This window comes from Mercenaria mercenaria, chromosome 3 (assembly GCF_021730395.1).
Source record: "Mercenaria mercenaria strain notata chromosome 3, MADL_Memer_1, whole genome shotgun sequence".
Lineage (NCBI taxonomy): Eukaryota > Metazoa > Mollusca > Bivalvia > Venerida > Veneridae > Mercenaria > Mercenaria mercenaria.
This window is the reverse complement of record NC_069363.1, coordinates 62,900,537-62,926,100: the sequence shown is the minus strand read 5'-3', so window position 1 is coordinate 62,926,100 and position 25,564 is coordinate 62,900,537. Positions and strand designations below refer to the sequence as shown.

General features: G+C 37.3%; 1 protein-coding gene across 1 annotated transcript; it reads left to right on the top strand.

Annotated features, from left to right (window-relative positions):
• Positions 1 to 6,905: 6,905 nt before the first annotated feature.
• LOC123524548 (kelch-like protein 21) lies at positions 6,906 to 24,226 on the top strand. Its single transcript, XM_045302827.2, has 2 exons — positions 6,906 to 7,003; positions 12,391 to 24,226. Exon 2 carries the CDS (start codon positions 12,487 to 12,489, stop codon positions 14,248 to 14,250), a length of 1,764 nt encoding a protein of 587 aa, XP_045158762.1. The 5' UTR covers positions 6,906 to 7,003; positions 12,391 to 12,486; the 3' UTR covers positions 14,251 to 24,226.
• The last annotated feature ends 1,338 nt before the right edge of the window (positions 24,227 to 25,564 follow it).

Sequence of the window (25,564 nt, the reverse complement as noted above, 5' to 3'; positions counted from 1 at the left end):
TTGAACTTTAATACCTCCATATTTTTCCAATATTTAACGCTGGTTTGTATAGGTAATCTTGTGTTTGTGTGTGTGTGTGTGTGTGTGTTCGGGTTTAACGTCTTTTCAACAATTTTTCAGTCATATAAACGACGGTGTCTACTTGTAGCAGTGAGCACAATGCCCAACTTTATAGTGCTGCCTCACTGGAATATCACGCCGTAGACACGTGGCATGATACCCCACCCAGTCACATTATACTGACACCGGGCTGACCAGTCCTAGCACTATCCTCTTAATGCTGAGCGCCAAGCGAGGAAGCTACTTGTTCCATTTTTTTACGTCGAACCCACGACCTCCCGCACTCGAAGCGAAGTGTGAAATCAGGCTTTTAAATTGATCAAAGCTTGATGTTTTCCTGAAGTTTTCTGGAAGCGAGTTCCACAGAATCGGAGCGGCATATCTAAAACTGTTTTTACCATACCCAGTTCTATAGACCCCCCACCCACCGCGCCTACCACTCTATGTCTTCCCAAGGGTGGTTTGTTACTGACTCTGTATTGATAAGATTATCAATATTGCAACCGCCGCGCAGGAATATTGCCAAACAATCTACCACTAGGCTACCGAGGTAATCTTGACTTGAGTTTTAGAATCCGCTTTTATAAAATATCCTAAAGTCAAAATTTATATTATGTATATTATATCAACAAATTATTCAACTGCGTGCTGTCAGAATAGGGAAATGTGACACTATGAATTGTGGATGAAGAATCTGATGTTTATTGTCTTTTTAAATACACAAACAACTTGACTATCTTTAGAACACCAAGTAGTTATACTTAATGACCATGCTATTATCAATACTATATACCTGCGTAGATAGATTTATAGTAAGTTACCAGTAGATCTATACTAATTTTACACCGACGAGAATCCGATATGAACAATAGATGACAGGAATTATCAGAGCTTATCAGTTGTGTATTGTTTAAACCATCATAATTGTATGCTTAACATGTTATGTTGTTAATTGACGATACGCAAGTAAGTCACGACTTTTTGCAGATGACACTTTTGTCTATCTGACGGTTAAATCCTCCCTTGATTCCCAATCCCTACACAATGATTTCCATTCCCAAGAAGCCTTGGAAAAGGACTGGACAATGGAGTTCAATCCGTATAAGTGTGAGGCATTGAGGATTACTCGAAATCTACAATTATACACTCCATAATATAACACTAAAAACTACAGAAGCTGCTAAATACCTGCGCGTCACACTAAATAAAGATCACAGTTAGTCAAAACATATTGATAACATCACATCGAAAGCAAATATGGCACCCCTTGGCAAAAATCCCTCACATAAAAAATTGAACGAGTACAACGATCTGCAGCTCGATACGATTGTAACAATTATGGTCAAGCAAGCAGTGTCACCCAAATGCTTGAGATCTCAACTGGCAATCCCTTGAACAACGCCACATCAAAAAATCCCTAATTATATTCTTTAAAATAAAGTACAGTCTTATTGCAGTTGACCATAACCTACTCACACACTACAAGGAACCTAAATTACTTGATCCCACAATTTCATACGAGTAACCATTCTAACTCCATTTTCCAAGAACAATGCAATCCTGGAATGGCCTTCCCCTACACATACAGTCCAGCCCCAGTTAGATTCTATTCATTGAGAGGCTCACAATTGCAACCTCCTAATCTATATCTATGTTTTAAATCTTAGTAATTGTAGTTCTTTTTAACTTTGCACCTAATGAGCTTGCTCATCTTTTAACAGTTTGACCCAGACAAGCGCCTCCCAGTTATAATAAGAAATTTAATCAGGGCTGTTATATTTCGATCTTCTCAAATCGTTCAGCACGACTTTTATGTCGTGTTATTGGTACTGTTTAGTTTCTCAACATGACCATTTCGGCCTGGGTGATTCCAATACTCCCGCTTTTATAGCCTTGGGTATTGTATAATCACCCCTTGGATATGGTGCCTGCTTTTTAATTTTGTCTTTTGGCAGTTCCTGTGATACGCAGTCACCATAACCTCAGATCCCCTTCCAAAATTCAAGTTTGTTTAGTTCTGCCCATTGTTTTCTCGTTTTGGGCAAACCCTTTACTTTATCTGGGGACCAAACGCCGCTCTTCATGGAATTGCACGCCTCAGCACGTGTATCATTGAAGGTTCCATGTTCACCGCCGTTTGAATACATCTGCGGATGTCTCTAAATTGCTTTTTGTACTTTTAGCATGTGTAAATGTTGAGTTCTGCTCAACCCGGGGCTAGAGGGCGTGGACGGTAGCATGCATTTCTACTACCGTCCATGAACAGGCTCAATCAAACCGGGCCTGCAACATTTTCGTTTTTGTCGTGTTGAGCGACCTGTGAAGTTTCCACTTTTCTCTATTTGATTGTTTGGCAGTACACCGTAGATGTAGATGTAGTTCTTTGCCTTTGAGGATTAAAACAATTTTCCATGAGCATTTAATACCAAGGTTTATATTGTGCTATATTTCTCTTAGGGAAAGCCTGGCTATTTTTAGATTAGCATTTGCGCGGTGGATCATGGTATTGGTACAGAAATCTGTACGCTTGTAGGCCTAATTCATAATTTTAACATGTCCGAAATATTGCGGAATGATACTAATTTCACTTGGGTAATGATTAAATTTTACTCGAACTTTATCATTGACTCCTTGTGTTAAACTAAACTCAAAGTATTAAATCCAATTAATATTTCAATAAAACTTCGAACTTTTGTTGTTTGAAGCATCGTCTGGGGCATGTGCAGTCAAAAATCTAATTTCATTTCTGAAATAGTGTGATATTTATTTCTAAAGTATATGTTCAGTGTAAAAATACTTTGTTTTACCTAAGTGGAAACTGGCAGGTACTTGAAAATGCAGGTCTCTGATTGGTCAGTTAGAACCCCTGATGTCATGATAAAGTCAATGAATTGGTAAATTTTATTAAATATTAAATCTCAAGATAAGATAAGATAAGATTTTTTTTTAAGTCGGCAAGACAGAAAAACAGTACAACATAAGCGGCAAGCGCTTTTTAACCGACTATATATAACAAGAATAAACAGTTAAAACATATAGTAAGAAAGCTGTAATATAAGAGACAAGGTTATAGCACATAGCATGTAGCAGCACAAATAATGAAGTTAAACCTGTAAAAGATCTGCTGCTCTTGACCAAAGGCCTAAGAACCGCTTGAGATAATGAGGAATAACTGATAGGCAAAACAGACGCAATAAGCTGAATAAAAACTTGCTAAATGAGGATATCACCTCAGATCAGATCTGAAGTGAACTGAGCAGCAGCTCCTTCACAGTATCACATAAAACATAGCGTAATAATAAGATGTAGTAATGACAATAGCACATTCAAAGCATATTATGCAAGCAAGTGACTACATAATAAATAAATAGAAAGCAAGGTATGCAACTAAAGCAACTAAACAAAGAAAGCAAGGTATACAACTAAAGCAGCTAAACATGGAGAACAAGGCATACATCTAAGTCAGCTAAACAAGGAAAGCAAGGTATACAACTAAAGCAGCTAAATATGAAGAACAAGGCATAAATCAAAAGCAATTAATTAAAGCAAAAACTACCAATCAAATAAAAAAGTAAAAAAAGGCCAAAATAAAAGTATAAGCATAGTAGTAAACTGGTAGGGTGTTAAGAGAGATGCCGTCCGGTCCTGCAGAACAAACTGATAGGTATGTTTGCACATTGAACACTTGCAGTCTTAGCCATTCCAGTGTGAAATCAGGCTTTTAAATTGATCAAAGCTCTGTATTGGTAAGATTATCAATATTGCAACCGCCGCGCAGGAATATTGCCAAACAATCTACTCATCTACCGATAAGAGGAGGTAAGACTGTGTTAATGTCAGTTTTTCAGATTTTTTTAATGAACTAGGCCCATATGGGCAATAGCCTTGTAAAGGCGACATTTACATGCAAATACATGTACATAAAACAAAACGTATACGTGTAAAAATACATAGCAGATACAATAAGATACAGTATCTTACTGTAGGTATATGCATATCTGACGTAAATCAAGAATTTCTGACTAGCATGCACCAGATTAATAGAATATATTTTCACTGAGTAACATACATAAATTTTTGTGTAAATAATGCCAACTTCAGGAGAAGGGTTTCATTACAACCTTGAAGCAAACATTGAAAATTATTATTATTCAAAATCTGGTAATGAATTGGAATGTATTTCTGTCTATCTAGATTAAAAATGGGCAAGACCCTCATCACCCAAGGCAGCATTATTACACATGCAAGTGACATGTCCTCTCATCATGGACAATATTCAAAAATATACCCTTTTCAATAGGCAACTTATTATTACGGCACCTGGAATGACATAAGGATAATGCAAGATTTGATGGTAATAATTTCAAATAGTCTTCAATTTAAAGACTGTTTTAAATATTTTATAACGCTCATATTTTCTTGGATTTTGAACCATATATTCTAGTCCAAGTTTGTATATACTGATCCTTTAATATAAGCTTAATAATATTACGAAAATAAAGTGCCGAAGGAACTGACTGGTTAATCCTATATTCTGAAATCCAAGCTGTTCTAATGTATCTTTGACATATGAAAGGGCAACAATATATATCTGACATGAATATGAAGCTTGTACATTAACTTATACAGAATATGGCTGATTTTATCAGTTTTACTTTCAATAACCTTGCATCAGTAATTAAGTACTCTACTTTTGACAATAACGTTAACAGGCAAAGCCCCTAGTTCACCATATACCATAAAGGTGGCAGGGGAGCGGTTTCGTAATTTGGCCCCGGTCAATTTTCTGTATAAACAGGACAGGGTAGATATAAAGGCATATCTATCTTACTGGTTATTTATCATTATTAATTCTTTAATATATCTGGGGAATGAGGAACGGTTAATGATTCTACATGGCGGGTGTTTTAAAATTCCTTGCTCCGTACTTCCGGTTGAGGCTAAAACATAAACATCATAACAAAAAGTCGACCAGACGCTCGGCTGTTATCCATCCACTTTTTTTCAAGTGAAAATTAGGGAAATAAAGTGGTGGTTGGGAGACACATTCCACACCACCTGGGTATGCATCTATGTTCGCACTATACATATATGCTACAAAATTGGATTTAAAAATACAAAATGGATGAATGGCAGAGTTCAAAGTGAGGCCCGGTTAGGCTAATTTTGGTCTATAAAATTTGGGGTTTGATTTGGCCAATTTTCACTACATCTGGCATGGAAAGCGACAGGTGCATAGGACCGGAGAGTCGTCTTTTGTAGTCTATAGTATCTGCAATAGTCCATAGTAGTTTCAAAGAAAATAAGCAAAAACGAGATTTCTATGGATATTTCAACACTGGTACCCACACGTCAATGTGGAATTCGCAAATCTGCACTCCCCTGCCACCTTAAATTAAGGAAAATAGACAAATTTTCAAACCACTCAAATATTGATTTTTTGCATGTATTTAAACCCATTACGGGAATGAGCTGTAACCTATAGTGGTTTTTTATTCATTTCAGAGTACTAAATTCGGCCCAGCGAGTCCCAAAATGGCAGTAGGTGGCCATATAATAATGAAGCTAAGGACCCCCAGCCAGTAGGACTCGAAATCATAAAACGGCCAAAAGAAGAATTAGTGCCTAGATAATGACTATTCATGCCATTTTGTTTAAAAGCAACACATGTGTTTCTATATCTAGCAATGCCATTAAGCTATATATGGCCGGGGTGGCCCCAAAGGATGGATGGGTGGCCTTTAAAGGGTGTCCCGATAGGATAAGTACGGTTAATCTGCATTTGTATACCAAAATTATGTTAAAAGTACATGGTTTTAACATTTGAAAGGCTTTAAAATGTAAATATCATGTGAAATTAACTTTAAAGGCAGTAAATAGTTTTTCGGGGTTACTTTGATTCAGAATGCAAATTTTTGGCTGATTTTTGCGTGGGGGGGTGGGCACTTTTGTTGGCTTATTCACCGGCTATCTTGCAAGGTACGGCAACACTTTTTGTTCAGTTGATATCACTATAAGTGTCTTAGGATTCAGGACAGGTTACATTTTATTTTATCTAAAACATCTTAAAAACTTAAGGTGGCAGGGGAGCGGTTTCGTAATTTGGCCCCGGTCAATTTTCTGTATAAACAGGACGGGGTTTAGATATAAAAGGCATATCTATCTTACTGGTTATTTATCATTAATTAATTCTTTAATATATCTGGGGAATGAGGAACGGTTAATGATTCTACATGGCGGGTGTTTTAAAATTCCTAGCTCCGTACTTCCGGTTGAGGCTAAAACATAAACATCATAACAAAAAGTCGACCAGACGCTCGGCTGTTATCCATCCACTTTTTTCAAGTGAAAATTAGGGAAATAAAGTGGTGGTTGGGAGACACATTCCACACCACCTGGGTATGCATCTATGTTCGCACTATACATATATGCTACAAAATTGGATTTAAAAATACAAAATGGATGAATGGCAGAGTTCAAAGTGAGGCCCGGTTAGGCTAATTTTGGTCTATAAAATTTGGGTGATTTGGCCAATTTTCACTACATCTGGCATGGAAAGCGACAGGTGCATAGGACCGGAGAGTCGTCTTTATGTAGTCTATAGTATCTGCAATAGTCCATAGTAGTTTCAAAGAAAAATAAGCAAAAACGAGATTTCTATGGATATTTCAACACTGGTACCCACACGTCAATGTGGAATTCGCAAATCTGCACTCCCCTGCCACCTTAACATTTAATTGGTGTTGATTTTTTTACTTTTAATATAATGCACAAATTTAGTATCTTCAAACCATTAACGATTTAGATGTATTTGACCAATTAAACAAACCAATCAAGAGGTAACATTATAATGACGTCATGAATGTGTACATGTAGGCAAGTAATGGCGACGGAAATACCGTGACAACTGTTATTGGAATGATTGCATCGCTGTAAATTAAATGTGAGCCCCTTTTGGTGCAATGTAGTTCTTGAATATTAAATTTCATTGCTTAAACTTTCCCTAAATTGAGCGTTACTATCCTTTATTTTTCGGGCAAATATACTGATCAGGTTTTTGTCAGACATGTGACAAGACTTCACAGTGCCCAGTGACAGTGGTAAGACTAACTTCACTAAGCCACAAAGCCACAATGGGCTTTTCCAGAAAATATACCCCCATGTGGAAGCAGTTCTTTTAAAAGAAAATACCCCCCCCGCGCCCCCACTCCTTGCGGAGACATTTGACCCCACTTCCACACCCCGGTAACCTCAAAGTACCCCATCCCCTTCCTCAGACTCAGTATCCCTCCAAATGACCCCACCCCCTCCCCTCCCATTTATCTGTAAAATACACACCTCCCTGGCTTGAGAACTGCTTCATAACTACAAACAAAACACCCCCCCTGGCTTGAGAACTGCTTCATAACTACAAACAAAACCCCCCCCCCCCCCCCCCCCCCCCCCCCCCCACCTCCCCCCTACACACACACACCTTGTCTACCTAAAGGGGGATATCGACCAGTCAAAAATTATAATTATATTCATCACTTGAGTACAATTATTTGGAATACCTCCTCACCTAACCAAGTGGAATGCAGTTTGTTCAGTTATTACATGAAAGGAAGCCAACCAGCAAGCTTAAGGAAGGTTGTTTGTTTTACACAGGCACCTGCTCATGGCAGAAATAACGTTTGGCAGGATGACTCTGGTCTTCAACTAGGCCTAAAATCAGTTGTTTGTTCAGAGTGACTGACACTGATAAATAAAACACCTTCAAAATTTTAAGGTTCTTGTAAAGCCTTTTGAAACCTCCCCTTGGGTGAATTTTTCTAAAAGTTTTTTATGCCACATAGGCCATTTTTTATCATAAAGAATATATCAAAATATATATAAATTAGTAGAAGAAATTTTCAAGACAGGTTATTCTCTTTTGATAACACATTTTGTTCTATATCGCAAGTACTTTGACTGTTCACATTCTATTTTGTAGAAGATATCAAGCTTCATTTTTAGAAGTACATTTGTATTTTGTCATTTATTTTATGATTATTATGTGCCTAATATATTTCTCCTGTAGGTTGAAGGTCAGTAATTCAAATCCTTCTTTGTTTCATATAAAAACGACAACTTCAGGTAAACACCTAGTACCGGTTTTGATCTGCAAAATTTGCCTTGTGTGGTGTATGAACATGAAAACCATCTCATTTCATGCAGAATGTATTCTAGTAGTGAAAAAGTGTGACTAAAGCACTCAGTCTACATGAATTTGCGCAAAAAAATGGGAATAGGATCTATTTATTATGGACTTCTTTCAGCTACACCACGGAAGCACATTTTCGACCGAATTACTGACCTTATTCCAGGTATTCCGGGAGTTGAAAGTATTACAAACCATGTACATTTAAAAAAATGCAAAATGAAAGTAAAAGTAGAGCTGTCAAAATAAAAAAAAACTGCATGTTTGAAAAATAATATAAGTTACCGGTAACTACAAATGTAGTTTTCATTTCTCGGAGTACCTAGATAAGTATGTTAGACACACAACAAAAATGAATTTAGAGAAAAATGTGTTTGAAAAAGAAGTTTAATATTTTCTACAAAGGACAGTTGAAGTTTGTCCGTCTGTCCATCCACAATATCTTTTGAACACAATAGAGACCACATTTTGCAATGAATTTTAACAAACCTTGCACACAACTTGTTTTGGCATAATATCTTGCTTCCTTTCGAAAACTGGCCAGATCCCATCATGGGTTCCAGAGTTATGGCCCATTAAAGGGCCAAAATTTGCTATTTTTGGCTTGTGAACACGAAAGAGACCACATTTTGCAATTGATTTTAATTAAACTTGCACACAACTTGTATTGGCATAATATCTCGGTTTCTTTAGAAAACTGGCCAGATTTCATCATGGGTTTCAGAGTTATGGCCCCTTAAAAGGCCAAAATTTGCTATTTTTGACTTGTGAACACGATAGAGACCACATTTTGCAATTGATTTTAATTAAACTTGCACACAACTTGTATTGGCGTAATATCTCGATTCCTTTCGAAAACTGGCCAGATCCCATCATGGGTTCTAGTCTCTAGAGTTATGGCCCCGTTAAGGGCCAAAAATTGCTACTTGGCTTTTGCAGCCATATAGAGACTTCATTTATGGTTTGATTTGATACAAACTTGCAAAATATCTTTAACAACAATAGATCTTTGATTCCATGATGAATCGGGCAGATCCAATCATAGGTTCTGGAGTTACGGCCCCAGAAAGAGCCAAAATTTGTTAATTTTACCTTGTGAACACGATAGAAGTGACATTTTACATTGGATTTTAACTACACTTGCAACTTAAGTCACAATAATAACTCGGTTCCTTTCAAAAACCAGCTAGATTACATGATGCGTTTAGAATTACTGCCCCTAAAAGGGGAAAAAATTTCTATATTGGCCTTCAAAGCTGTATAGAGGTTTCATTTACATGTATGCTTTGATCTGAAATCAAAGAATAAGCTTGTTTACACTCTAGGGGGCACATTTTTATGCCCCCGAAGGGAGGCATATAGTTTTTGAACCGTCTGTCGGTCTGTCAGTCTGTCCGCAATTTTCGTGTCCGGTCCATATCTTTGTCATCGATGGATGGATTTTCAAATAACTTGGCATTAATGTGTACCACAGTAAGACAACGTGTCGCGCGCAAGACCCAGGTCCGTAGCTCAAAGGTCAAGGTCACACTTAGACATTAAAGGATAGTGCATTGATGGGCGTGTCCGGTCCATATCTTTGTCATCGATGGATGGATTTTCAAATAACTTGGCGTGAATGTGAACCACAGTAAGGCGACGTGTCGTGCGCAAGACCCAGGTCCGTAGCTCAAAGGTCAAGGTCACACTTAGAAATTAAAGGATAGTGCATTGATTGGCGTGTCCGGTCCATATCTTTGTCATCGATGGATGGATTTTCAAATAACTTGGCATGAATGTGAACCACAGTAAGACGACGTGTCGTGCGCAAGACCCAGGTTCGTAGCTCAAAGGTCAAGGTCACACTTAGACATTAAAGGATAGTGCATTGATGGGCATGTCCGGTCCATATCTTTGTCATCGATGGATGGATTTTCAAATAACTTGGCATGAATGTGTACCACAGTAAGACGACGTGTCGCACGCAAGACCCAGGTCCGTAACTCAAAGGTCAAGGTCACACCTAGACTTTTAAGGATAGTGCATTGATTGGCGTGTCTGGTCCATATCTTTGTCATCCATGGATGGATTTTCAAATAACTTGGCATGAATGTGTACCACAGTAAGACGACGTGTCACGCGCAAGACCCAGGTTTGTAGCTCAAAGGTCAAGGTCACACTTAGACGTTAAAGGTCATTTTTCATGATAGTGCATTGAAGGGCATGTCCTGTCCATATCTTTGTCATTCATGCATGGAATTTTAAAATAACTATGCATGAATGTGTGACACAGTAAGACGACGTGTCGTGCGCAAGACCCAGCTCTGTAGGTCAAAGGTCCTAAACTCTAACATCGGCCATAACTATTCATTCAAAGTGCCATCGGGGGCATGTGTCATCCTATGGAGACAGCTCTTGTTTATTCTATCTTCGATGATTTCAAATATGGGTGATGTGGGGTCAAAAGCTTGGTCACTAGGTCAGATCAAAGGAAAAGCTTGTATACACTCTAGAGGCCACTTCCTTGCTCCAATCTTCCTGAAACTTTGTCAGATTGTTTGTTTTCATGACATCTTGGACAAGTTCGAATCTTGGTCATGTAGGGTTAAAATTTAGGTCACTAGGTCAAATCAAAGAAAATGCTTACAAGTGTACACCCAAGAGGCCACATTTTTGGTCCAGTCTTGATGAAAATTGGTCAGAATATTTGTATCCATGAAATCACTTGGTAAAACATATTTATACTGTTATGGTGTGTTACTCAGGTGAGCGATCTTGGTCCTCTTGTATAAAATTTGATAATCCAAAAAGCAATCTATTGATCCGCTGCTGTTTTGCAGCTGTAAACTAAAATATTGCAAAAAACATGGGACTTTTAACAAATTATTGTTACTTAGTATCATGGAATACACGTATATTAAATATATTTTTATGCCCCCTTCTTTATTTTCTGCTGTCCGTCCGTCGGTTCGTTTGTTCGTCACAACGTTAACTTTTTGCATGAAGGCACTTTACTCATGAACCACTGCACCCAGGACCTTCAAACTTCACTTGCTGATAGTACTTATTGAGTACACGACCCCTACTGACTTTGGGGTCACCAGGTCAAAGGTCAAGGTCACAGGGGCCAGTGTTAACTTTTTGCATGAAGGCACTTTACTCGCGAACCACTGCACCCAGGACCTTCAAACTTCACATGCTGATAGTACTTATTGAGTACACATCCCCTACTGAATTTGGGGTCACCAGGTCAAAGGTGAAGGTCACAGGGGCCAATGTTAACTTTTTGCATGAAGGCACTTTACTCGCAAACCACTGCACCCAGGACCTTCAAACTTCACATGCTGATAGTACTTATTGAGTACACGACCCCTTTTGACTTTGGGGTCACCAGGTCAAAGGTCAAGGCGCTGCAGGGGCATTTGTTACCATTAGTGACAGCTCTTGTTTAATATTAAATAAGAGTTCCACGTAAGCCAGTGCTGTGGAGCGTAAGCAATAATGCACTTTTCTCATAGCGGACTTTATAAAACTGAGTCTGCTATTACTTGAAGCTCGCTGTGAGGAAAGTCACCAGAACTGTTAGGATACTGGCAGCGTCATATATATAGATATCTTGTTTAACAGTTCTCAGCTACATTATATCTTAGTTATTACTCACCACTCTGTTTACTCATCACATCAGAATGACACTTGATAATGTACAACAGCAGCCTTCTGCATGATAAAACTATCTGGATGACATTGGTTTCGAAACTCCTGCTTTCAGTTTGATGAAATTATGCCCCTGTTTGTACTTTTTCAATAAAAGTCTGTTTGCATCAGCACGTTAATAACTCAGTAAGTTATCATTTGTTATTCCAAAGGATCTTGTAGATTTTATACTACCGTTACCTGGCTTTTTTGGGGAGTCTCTCTTTGACATCTCTAGAAAAGTAATGTTCTTTTTTCAGTAGTGAATGGCTGAATATTGGCTACTGTTGTATAAAGTTGAAAACCCGTTATATGCCTGGTTTCTTGTATGGGTCATATTTGTCATATTTCATACTGAACACAATTGTTTTTTAACTTCCCTTTCACGATGCAATGTGTCTTGATATATATTTAAGTCTGGTGAGTGCCTTCGGGCCGTCGTGAATTCTTTGACTAAACATTGTCTTTTCTAATTGCAGTGTAATATTGTGGGCAAGGAAGAGTTTCATTTTGGCTTGGTGAAGTATCGAGAGACACGCAGCGAAGAGTGAGGATCTCGGGTAGTGTACGTCAAAATGGCTGAAGTTGGAGCAGGAAGCGTTGTGGATGACAAGTACATTTTGATGGATGTAGGTTATGGAATGGGCATTCTTAAAAATCTCAATGAAATGAGGCTGAAGAGGCTTTTCACAGACACAATATTGTGTCTAGGACAGGAGGAGTTTCCTTGCCATAAGAACCTGTTGTCAGCTAGTAGCCCATATTTTCATGCAATGTTTACCAATGATTTAAGAGAAAATAGAGATATACGTGTACCCTTTGCTGATATTTCTCCTTGGACATTTAAGCGTATCATAGACTATGTTTACACCGGCCGTCTAGAGATCTCAACAGACAATGCTCAAGAAATGCTCACTGCTGGTTGCAAATTCCAATATCCTGCCATTGTTGATGCTTGCTGCAATTTTTTGAAACGACAGTTACATCCCTCAAACTGTTTGGGCATTCAGTTGTTTTCACAAATTCATTCCTGCAAGGAGCTAGAGGACAGTGCTACAAAGTATGCCCTAGAAAATTTCTCGGCTCTAGTTCAGTACGATGAGTTTCTTGAAATACCACTAGAGAAGTTGCTGTGGTTTGTTTCAAGTGATCATATAGAAGTACGAAATGAAGAAACTGTGTATAATGCTGTTATACGATGGATAAAGTACGATGTTGAAGACAGGAAAAAATATATTCTACAGTTACTGCAAGAAGTCAGATTGCCTGTGATCAATATTAATAATTTACGAAGTATGGAAAATGAACCTCTTTTACAAAATTGTGATAGATGTATGGATCTAGTCAGACAAGCTGAGATTAAACATGAAACTATTCATGACCAATATGGTAGGAGGCGGCGAAGCATGCAAGATACTATGTTCCACCCAAGACCGTCAACCATTGCCAAAGAGGTTATAGTAGCAATAGGTGGTTTGAACGGGTTTGTAACGAGAACAGTTGAAATGTTTGATCCTCAAAAGAATGCATGGTCCTCATTGCCCGACTTCCCTAAACCTGTGACCTGGTTCAGTGTGTCTGCTGTAGTTAACTGTATTATAGTCGCAGGCGGTATTCTTGATGGAAGAATTATTGGAAATGTGTGGAAGTTTGATACAGGTGGACGAGAATGGCACGAGATCACCTGCATGAGTCAGCCCAGAGCGAAACACGCTTCTGCTGTGCTGCATGATAGGTTGTTTATTTTTGGTGGAGTGACGTATACCGCTAACTTTGAGGTAGTAGATCAGGGCTGTATTGAATGTTTTGACCCGTCCACAAATGTGTGGTCAGTTGTTGGCCATTCTTCTTTCCCAAGGACTCTGTCAAAGATTGTTCCTTACGGGAATCAGTTGGTGGAGGTAGGGGGACTGCAAGGTGAAGCCAAAGTCAACACAATGGAGTGCTATGAAGGGTCCCCTGACAGTACAGCAATCAAACCCTTACGTGAACATTTTATCTTGCCAGAAGCAATTGAATTTGCTCAAATAGTGGTGCTTAATGGAGTATTTTACATTTTTTGGGAGGATACGAAGAAGGTGATCACACTAGATCCAGAGAAGCGTACATTCCAGAGACTGCCTGACATGAACTTTTGCCATAAAAATAGTGGTGCTACTGTCCTCAGAGACAAGATTTATGTGATAGGGGGTATGACGGACAATTTGAGAGTGGGGTCACATGATTCTCATGCTAGTAGGGTAGTTGAATGCTTTGATCCAGAAACAAAGACCTGGACAATAGAGAAACCTCTACAGGAAGCAAGAGGCTTCCATGCTTGTGTTACTGTCCATATGTGATGCAAGACATTCTGGAGAATATATAGATTTATTGCTATATCTTCATCTAAGCCTTTCATGCTGAAATTTAGCCTTGCCCGTCTGCTTAGCTCAATGTGGAGAGCACAGATCTATGGATTGCAGGGTTGTGAGTTTTATCCCCCGTCAAAGTTCATGTTCTCTATGACAGTTTGATAAAAGACGTTGTGTCTGAAATCATTCATCCTCCACCTCTGGTTCATGTGGAGAAGTTGGCAGTTACTTGCAGAGAACAGGTTTGTAGTGGTATAGAATCCAGGAACACTGGTAAGGTTCTGCTGTTACATAACTGAAATACAGAACTTTGAAAAACAATGTTAGACTCAAAACAAACAAACAAACAAAAAAAAACTTGCCTGCTTTTTGCTGTTAGCGTTAACTAGTATAAAACTGGACTTTTATTATTTGATACTTCAGTATCAACATATATGCATGAACATGCTTTAGTATGTCAAGCTAGTATTGGTCAGAAATAATGAAACGGCTAATTTTAATGAATACTTACTAACTGTTACATGTACGTTTCTGTGAAAATTGATAGTTTTGAAAGTTCTTCAGTAACTGGTATAAAATTGAAGAAATGGCTTGAAACCTAGATCAGACAAAATAGATATTATATCAGTTTATATATATATATTATGCCATGGTAATAAAAGAAAGTTAACAGCATTGCCATTTCTTGTATCAGATAGAAAGATATGTATGATGAAGATGTAGCAGTTAATTTATATATATATGTACATGTATCACTACAAAAGTTTGAACAATGCTCCAGTACCATTAGGCTTAAAATTAAATTGAGCCGCGCCAGAGAAAACCAACATAGTGCATTTGCGACCAGCATGGATCCAGACTGTTTGCTTTCAAAGCCTATTGCAATAAAGAAATCGTTAGCGAACAGCATGGATCCTGACCAGACTGCACGGATGCACAGGCTGGTCTGGATCCATGCTGGTTGCAAATGCACTATGTTGATTTTCTCATGGTGTGGCTCAATTATACTTTACATGTATGTGGATATAGAAAAGGGACCATAATATCTGGTGTCTAGCTTGAAGAGGATGTTTTAGTTCCTTAATTCCTTAAGTGGTCAGTTTTAATGCAGATTAGTTGCTTTTTTTTCTATTACATTTTAATTTGCTTGTACATGTAGGCCTAGTAAATTTTATTTGTCTGTCAGTTGTGCCCAAGGAATAAGTAAACTGTTGTATTTGAAATTTCATAGACTGTTTCTTCAACTTGAAAAGAATAAGCTTTTTTCATAAAATTTTATCACTGGACAATAAGGGAAATGGTATGGTTATATGTAATTAAAGGTTAATTGACATGTAGGCTAGACATAGAGTCCTTTTCAAGAAAAGACAAGTTCTTACAGTTCAGCTTATTTCTTGAAACAAAGGTGTGTAATGCATTTGAACAGTGGATTGACAAAATATTGAACATGAAATGTGTGTGTGCCTTTTATTAATGCCTTCAGTATTCAGTTTTTAGCTTGACTATTCGAAGAATAAGTAGAGCTATCCTACTCACCACGGTTTCGGCGTCACACCTTGGTTAAGTTTTTCGTACCAGTCCAGATTTTGACAAAGTCTTTTGAGATAAAGCTTTGAAACTTTCAACACTTGTTTACCATCACCATGGTCAGTTATAGGCAAGAGCCCATAACTCCATCAAGGATTTTGGCTGAATTATGGCCCCTTTTGACTTAGAAATCATGGATAAGTTTTTCGTACCAGTTCACATTTTGACAAAGTCTTTTGAGATAAAGGTTTGAAACTTTCAGCACTTGTTTACCATCACCATGGCCAGTTATAGGCAAGACTACATAACTCCATCAAGGATTTTGGCTGAATTATGGCCCCTTTCGACTTAGAAATCTTGGTTAAGTTTTTCGTACCAGTTTGTATTTAGACAAAGTCTTTTGAGATAAACCTTTGAAACTTTCAACACTTATTTACCATCACCATGTCCAGTTATAGGCAAGAGCACATAACTCCATCAAGGATTTTGGCTGAATTATGGCCCCTTTTGACTTAGAAATCTTGTTTAAGTTTTCTTTTTTGTAAAGTGTTTGACATATGGCTTTGAAACTTTTATCACTTGTTTAGTATAATAGTCTCTATCTGTCAGAAAGAGTACATTGAAATTAGTTCTGTTTTCATACAGGTCCACGTTTTGTCAAAACTATTTGACATATGGCTTTTAAACTTTGAACACTTGTTTATCATTATGATTTCCATCTGTAGGCAAGAGTACATAACTATTTTGACTGAATTATGGCCCTTTTTAGCTCGACTATTTGAAGAATAAGTAGAGCTATCCTACTCACCACGGCGTCGGCGTCACACCTTGGTTAAGTTTTTCGTACCAGTCCACATTTTGACAAAGTCTTTTGAGATAAAGCTTTGAAACTTTCAACACTTGTTAACCATCACCATGGCCAGTTATAGGCAAGAGTACATAACTCCATCAAGGATTTTGGCTGAATTATGGCCCCTTTCGACTTAGAAATCTTGGTTAAGTTTTTCGTACCAGTTCATATTTTGACAAAGTCTTTTGAGATAAAGCTTTGAAACTTTCAACACTTGTTTACCATCACCATGTCCAGTTATAGGCAAGAGCACATTAGTCCATCAAGGATTTTGGCTGAATTATGGCCCTTTTTGACTTAGAAATCTGGGTTAATATTTCGTACCAGTTCATATTTTGATAAAGTCTTTTGAGATAAAGCTTTGAAACTTTAAACACCTGTTTACCATCACCATATCCAGTTATAGGCAAGAGTACATAACTCCATCAAGGATTTTGGCTGAATTATGGCCCCTTTTGACTTAGAAATCTTGGTTAAGTTTTCCGTACCAGTTCATATTTTTTGTAAAGTGTTTGACATATGGCTTTGAAACTTTTATCACTTGTTAAGTATAATAGTCTCTATCTGTAGGAAAGAGTACATAACTCTGTCATCTATTTTGGCTGAATTATGGCCCTTTCTGGACTTCAAAATTGGTTCTGTTTTCATACAAGTCCAGGTTTTGTCAAAACTATTTGACATATGGCTTTTAAACTTTGAACACTTGTTTATCATTATGATTTCCATCTGTAGGCAAGAGTACATAACTATTTTGACTGAATTATGGCCCTTTTTGGACTTTGAAATTGGTTCATACATTGCCATTTAGTGCAAGACTTATCGAAATCAAAGAAATACAGGAACATTGTTTGTCTAATCTATTTATTTCTTTTGTCTGAATATCTGTGGAAATATTTTGACCCCATTCTTCAATCAATTCTTCGAATAGTCGAGCACGCTGTCATCAGACAGCTCTTGTTGAACTTTGAAATTGGTTCATACATTGCCATTTAGCGCAAGACTTATTGAAATCAAAGAAATACAGGAACATTGTTTGTCTAATCTATTTTTTTCTTTTGTCTGAATATCTGTGGAAATATTTTGACCCCATTCTTCAATCAATTCTTCGAATAGTCGAGCGCGCTGTCACCAGACAGCTCTTGTTTTTCTTTTGAATTAAAAGCACTTACTTGCATCATTTTAATTAAAGAACTTATTTACATCTCACACTGCTGTAAGAAATATATAAATATGATGTAATATTTGGTAGTATTTTAACCACTGAGTTTATTTTGAAACGAGTTGAATAGCTGTTGATAAATGGCAGATTGCAGTACAGACATTTTGAAGCTACATTGTACTTTGAGTATTACTTTAAAGCTAATGTCAAACTAGTGTTCATTAATGATTATTTGTTTTTGACTGATTTTAGAGTCTTCAGTGGATCAGTATCTGTTCTCCTTAATGTGAGACCAGAATTCTAATTGTACCCAACAAAAAGTATGGTAAAAAAGATCTTTTGATGTATAAGAACAAGATCATCAAAAATGCAAATCTTTGTACAGAAAAATATACCTCTTGGGTAGCATTAGGCTGCTGATATTTATAATAAATGTATGAATAAAATCTTTTTCCAGTTTTGACCAAAATACTGTTCAAATTCCCAAAGCTATGGTAAGAGTAATGTTCAAAAATCATGGGGTAAAACACCTGTACAGAAATTTAATTGTATCATTGTTTTTATTGCGTTGTAAGATTTAGAGACATGTGTCCCTGGAAGCTTGTTGTTTTAACAGATTTAATATATTTGATACATTTTGTATATGACAATTATTGCACCGTCTAGTCATTTATATTTGGTTGGCATCACCTAAAAATGTTATCATTTGATTTTTAGAAGTTTTTGATTTGAACTTATTATCTCCACAAAGTTATTTATTTAACATTTTAATCTATCACACACTATGATAAAAAATGTGTTGACATATTGTGTATATGTTTTTATTAGACTACTTTATTAATATCATTTCATTAAGACTTTAAGTGAGCAAATTTTTCCTTCTCACAAATGAACTTTCGTTACCAAAATATTGATTTTCATTAAAGCCAAAAGTATGAGCCAATACAGAGTGGTATAATATCTTTTGAACCTTTCTGTATTATGTGTTTGTATCATGTAAAGGGTTTGAAATCCTTTTCACATGTCAGTATTATGATTAATTTATTCCCATAATAGCTGATGCTTTGTGTTATTGAATTGAATAAGGATTGCCTGTTCCTGTTTAACTTGGTTACCAGTTTTACTAAATCTATGACATTGTGATATTTGTCAATATATATGACCTTTGTGTGTTGATTTGCCATAAATTCCAACTCATCACAGTTTGATTCATGTTTAATGATTTTTTAGCTCGTCTGATTTTTGAAAAAATAAATCTACAAGGTATTGTCATCACTTGATCGTCGGTGTCGGCATTGGTTAAAATGTTTGTTAAGGTTCACCTTTTGTCAAAAACCGTAAGAGCTACAGTTTTGAAACCTTGCACACTTGTTTGTCATCATTAGATGACTTAGTAGGCCAAGAACCATATCTCTGATAAGCATTTTCTCAAAATCTTGGCCCTTTTTGTACTTAGAAAAAAATTTGAGTTCCTTGGTTAAAATTTTTGTTTAGATCCATCTTTTCTCAAACACAATAGGAGCTACAGCTCCGAAACTTTGCACACTTGTTTATCATCATTAGATTACTATGTAGGCCAAGAACCCTAACCCTAACCATTATTTTATCAGAGTTATGGCCCTTTTTGTACTTGGAAATTCTTAACTATAACACTTTTCCTACATACTGACCAGCACTTGCAGACGAGTGATGGCACCTGTAGGCGGTGCTCTTGTTAAGTATTTACATGTGAATGAGGACTTGGTTATAAGGTCAAGGTCCTCCTCAGGTGAGCAGCTAAGGCCCAGATGGGTCCCTTGTTAATGATGAAACCTTGGGGATATCATTTCATTGAATTTACTTGGTCATTTTTCTCTGCATGTGAGTGGAATATTGCAACAGTGAAAAATATATTGTTACTTTTATAAACCTGTGAAACAGGACATACATTAATTTGAAATTGAAACAACTGACAACCTGTCTGCTCATTAAGTAGAGTAAAAGTCAAAAGTTGCAGTTCTAACTGAAAAAAGAGGCTCTATCCTGAGACCCAAACTGGTAACTGAAAACTGCAGTCTGTAGATTTTTGTCAATGATCTGTAGTTGAGAAATGAGAATTTTTAATGATCAGCTCTATTTTATGTAACTGTGAAATGATGGCATAAAAGTTTGCAAGATTCTTGTCATATGTTTAGGGTGCTGTCTCCTTGCCTGATCATTCATATCACTGTCCTGTTTCTTGTTAATGTGTCCACTTGTTAAGGAAGGACTAAAACATTATTTTAGTCTCAAAGATATTTTGTGTTTTTGTGTGTTCACTTGTGTTATTGTTTATTTGATTTTTATAATGCTCCCACATTTATGTGGGGGTCATATAGCGTTACTGCTGTCCGTCCGTCTGTATGTATGCCCAGAAATCTTGTGTGTCCAACTCCTCCCACCCTAATAGCTTGATTTGCTTCAAACTTTACAGATGAACAAGCTTGATGACCAAAAAGGGTGGAACTTTTGCTGTAACTATTTTTGCAACAGTTACGGCCTTTGATAGTTTTGCTATATAGAATATAGAGAAAAATCTTGTGTGTCCAACTCCTCAAACACTATTGAAAGGATATGCTTGAAAGTTTCACAGATGAAGGACCTTGATTTGAAGATGTCCATAAATAATGGATTTTTTTTCTGTGGCTATATTTTTTAGCTCACCTGTCACAAGGTGAGCTATTGTGACCGCTTGATGTCCATCGTGCGTCGTCCGTCAACAATTTGTAAAAAAATCTTCTTCTTGAAAACCACTGGGCAGAATTACACCAAACTTCACAGGAATGATCCTTGGGTGGCCCCCTTTCAAAATTGTTCAAAGAATTGAATTCCATGGAGAACTCCTGTTGCCATGGCAACCGAAAGGAAAATCTTAAAAAATCTTCTCAAAAAACAGAAGCCCTAGAGCTTAGATATTTGACATGTAGCATTGCCTAGTGGACCTCTACTAAAGTTGTTCAAATCATGACCTCCGTGTCAAAATTGACCCCGCCCCAGGGGTCACTTGATTTTACATATGAAAATCTTCAAAAAATTTCTAAAAATAAACCAGAAGGCCTAGAGCTTAAATATTTGACATGTAGCATTGCCTATTGGACCGCTATAAAATTTGTTTAAATCATGACCCCTGGGGTCAAAATTGACCCCGCCCCAGGGGTCACTTGATTTTACATACGAAAATCTTAAAAAATCTTCTTCTCAAAAACCAGAAGCCCTAGAGCTTAGATATATGGTGTGAAGTATTGCCTAGTGGACCTCTACCAAATTTGTTCAAATCATGACCCCGGGGACAAAATTGACCCCACCCCAGGGGTTACTTGATAGTACATAGGAAAATCTTAAAAAATCTTCTTCTCAAAAAGCATAAGCCTGGAGCTTAGATATTTGACATGTAGCATTGCCTAGTGGACCTCTACTAAAGTTGTTCAAATCATGACCCCGAAGTCAATTTTGACCCCCGCCCCAGGGGTCACTTGATTTTACATATGAAAATATTCAAAAAATTTCTAAAAATAAACCAGAAGGCATAGAGCTTAGATATTTGACATGTAGCATTGCCTAGAGGACCTCTACAAAATTTGTTTAAATCATGACCCTCGGGGTCAAAATTGGCCCCGCCGCCGGGGTCACTTGATTTTACATAGGAAAATCTTTAAAAAAATCTTCTTCTCAAAAACCGGAAGCCCTAGAGCTTAGATATTTGACATGTAGCATTACCTAGTGGACCTCTACTAAAGTTGTTCAAATCATGACCCCGGGGTCAAAATTGACCCTACCCTAGGGGTCACTTGATTTTACATATGAAAATCTTCAAAAATTTTCTGGAAATAAACCAGAAGGCCTAGATCTTAGATATTTGACATGTAGCATTGCCTAGTAGACTTCTACAAAATTTGTTCAAATCATGACTCCCGGGGTCAAATTGGCTCCGCCCCATGGGGTTACTTGATTGTACATAGAAAAATCTTCAAAATTTTCTGAAAAAAAAAACCCCAGAAGGCCTAGAGCTTAGATATTTGCCATGTAGCATTGCCTAGTGGACCTCTACAAAATTTGTTCAAATCTTGACCCCCCCAGGGTCAAATTGACCCAGCCCCAGGGTTACTTGATTGTGCATAGGGAAATCTTCATAAATTTGCTAAAAATAAACCAGAAGGCCTAGATCTTAAAGCTTATTAAGAAATTTGTTCAAGCAAGCAACTCTACTCAGGTGAACGATATAAGGCCATCATGGCCCTCTTGTTTTCTAGAATTATTGCCCTTTCTTAATTTCCCAAAATAGGCCATAGTAAAGAAATTTGGTGTGTTCAACTCGAACACCTCTTGCAGGAATTGATTCGAAGTTGCTCAGATGCACAACCTTATCTGAATATGACAATAAAGGATGGGCTGTGACAATTTTGATCAGTGTTATGGCCCTTTGTTAATTTCACTATATAGGGTATAGTGAAGAAATTTTGTGTGTTCAACTTGTCATACTCTTTGAAGGAATCGGTTCAACGTTGCATAGGTGATGAAGCTTGATATGAAATTGTGCAGCATGTGGGGGCAAAAGTGTCCTAGGAAGCAATTCTAGTTTTGTTTTTAGCTCACCTGTCACAAAGTGACAAGGTGAGCTTTTGTGATCGCGCGGTGTCCGTCGTGCGTGCGTCCGTGCATCCGTAAACTTTTGCTTGTGACCACTCTAGAGGTCACCACTCTAGAGGCCATATTTTTCATGGGATCTGTATGAAAGTTTGTCTGAATGTTCATCTTGATGATATCTAGGTCAAATTCGAAAGTTGGTCACGTGCCATCAAAAACTAGGTCAGTAGGTCAAATAATAGAAAAACCTTGTGACCTCTCTAAAAGCCATATTTTTTATGAGATCTGTATGAAAATTGATCTGAATGTTCATCTTGATGATATCTAGGTCAAGTTCGAAACAGTGTCATGTGTGGTCAAAAACTAGGTCAGTAGGTCTAAAAATAGAAAAACCTTGTGACCTCTCTAGAGGCCATACTTGTGAATGAATCTCCATAAAAATTGGTTCACCTTGATGATATCTAGGAAAAATTTGAAACTGGGTCACGTGCCATAAAAAAATAGGTCAGTAGGTCAAATAATAAAAAAACCTTGTGACCTCTCTAGAGGCCACACTTTTCATGGGATCTGTATGAAAGTTGGTCTGAATATTCATCTTGATGATATCTAGGTCAAATTTGAAACTGGGTCAACTGCGGTCAAAAACTAGGTCAGTAGGTCTAAAATTATTAAAATCTTTTGACCTCTCTAGAGGCCGTATTTTTCAATGGATCTTCATGAAAATTGATCTGAATGTTCACCTTGATGATATCTAGGTCAGTTTCGAAACTGGGTCATGTGCGGTCAAAAACTAGGCCAGTAGGTATAAAAATAGAAAAACCTTGTGACCTCTCTAGAGGCCATATTTTTCATGAGATCTTCATGAAAATTAGTGAGAATGTTCACCTTGATGATATCTAGGTAAAGTTCAAAACAGGGTCACGTACCTTCGAAAACTAGGTCAATAGGTCAAATAATAGAAAAACCTTGTGACCTCTCTAGAGACCATATTTTTCAATGGATCTTCATGAAAATTGGTCAGAATTTTTATCTTGATAATATCTAGGTCAAGTTCAAAACTGGGTCACATGAGCTCAAAAACTAGGTCACTATGTCAAATAATAGAAAAAACGACTTCATACTCAAAACTGGGTCATGTTGGAAGAGGTGAGCGATTCAGGACCATCATGGTCCTCTTGTTGTTAATGTTACAATGCTGTCTATGTATTTGTTGAAATTTCAACATTGTCTATATGTTTTTGACAAAGAATAAGCTGTGCTGTGACCAACCATAACCAAAGAATAATATGTTGTATTGTTTATCATGTAATGTGTTTTGTTCAAGAACTGATAAAGATGTGCAAGATAGATAATATTCAGTATAAAAAAAAAAACAGCTGAAAAACAGCCTTTCTAAGTTTTTGTTACATTAAAGAAGGCTTAGTCAGGATCAGTTTTTTGTCAGATTTCTTGTAGAAATCCTCTAACCTTTACCCTGCAAAATTCCTAAAATGGACATGGTCGCAAAGGGAGAACTTGCCACCAGCAGGCTAAAGGTTAATATGTATCTTTCAATAGTATAATGTTTAGAGATACACAGGGGGAATAGTGAAAAATTTAAAATCCTTTTTTGACTATAGTAAAATAAGTATTTCTCACTAGACGAAAGACTTTCCAGGTTGGGTTAACAATTGAAAATGGCTGTAAAATCATATTCCACTTTCCTTTGTTAATGTTCCTTAGTACATGAACAATGTAAGATAAATAGAGTCTTGATGAAATGAATTGTCACAACTTATAGATAGATATATAGTTGGTATTGCAGCAAGATTAAAGTTGATAAACCACTTGTTCCTCTTTTTCTTGTTTGACTGTCAGTGTAAACAGTCTTTCATGGAGTATTCCTTAGAAAATAACTTGAATATCACTTTATGGGTAGATAGAGAAATTTTGTTTGACTGTCAGTGTCAACAGTCTTCCATGGATTCATTCCTTAGAAAGTAACCTGAATATCCCTTTAAGGGTAGACAGAGAAATGTTAGCATTTTATTATTGGTAAAAGTTATTCCGTAAATGTGAAGGTAAATTTATACCAAGGAAAACATGCCTGTTCTTCAATAATAATAATTTGCGAAAAATGGTGTGTGTTGAGCTATGTTTACATCCAATGCCAAATTGCCAAACAAGAATATTTGTTTGTTAATCCCCCGCCACAACTGGTGGAGGGTTATAGGAATGGTCTCCGTCTTTCCTTCCGTAACACTTTTGTGTCCGCTCCATATCTCCTAAACCCCTTATAGGATTTTCATGAAACTTGGGTCAAATGATCACCTCATCAAGACGATGTGCAGAACTCATGAGTCAGCCTTGTCTGCTCAAGGTCAAGGTCACAACTCAAGGTCAAATGTTTGAGCCTTCCATTTTGTGTCCGCTCTATATCTTCTAAACCCCTTGAAGGAATTTTATAAAGCTTGAGTCAAATGATCACCTCATCAAGACGATGTGCAGAACCTCTGAGTGGCCATGCCGGCTCAAGGTCAAGGTCACAGCTGAGGGTCAAAGGTTTGAGCATTCCATTTTGTGTCTGCTCTGTATCTCCTAATTCCCTTGAAGGATTCATATGAAACTTTGGTCAAATGATCACCTCGTCAAAGAAATGTGCAGAACTCATGAGTCAGCCATGCCGGCTGAAGGTCACAACTCAACAATGTGCAGAACTCATGAGTCAGCCTTGTCGGCTCAAGGTCAAGGTCACAACTCAAGGTCAAAGGTTTTAGCCTTCCTTTTTGTGTCCGCTCTATTTCTCCTAAACCCTTTGAAGGAATTTTATAAAACTTTGGTCAAATGATCACCTCATCAAAACGATGTGCAGAACTTATGAGTCAGCCATGCTGGCTCAAGGTCAAGGTTACAACTTAGGGTCAAAGGTTTGAGCCTTCCATTTTATGTCCACTCTGTATCTCCTAAACCCCTTGAAGGATTTTCATCAAACTTGGGTCAAATGATCACCTCATCAAGACGTTGTGCAGAATTCATGAGTCAGCCATGTCAGTTCAAGGTCAAGGTCACTGCTTAAGGTCAAAGGTTTTACCCTTTCACTATCCATAGCAGTGGCTGGGGATTTAGCTGTCTTTCAGACTGCCTTGTTTTGGGTTTAATGCCGTTTTTCAACAGTATTTCAGTCA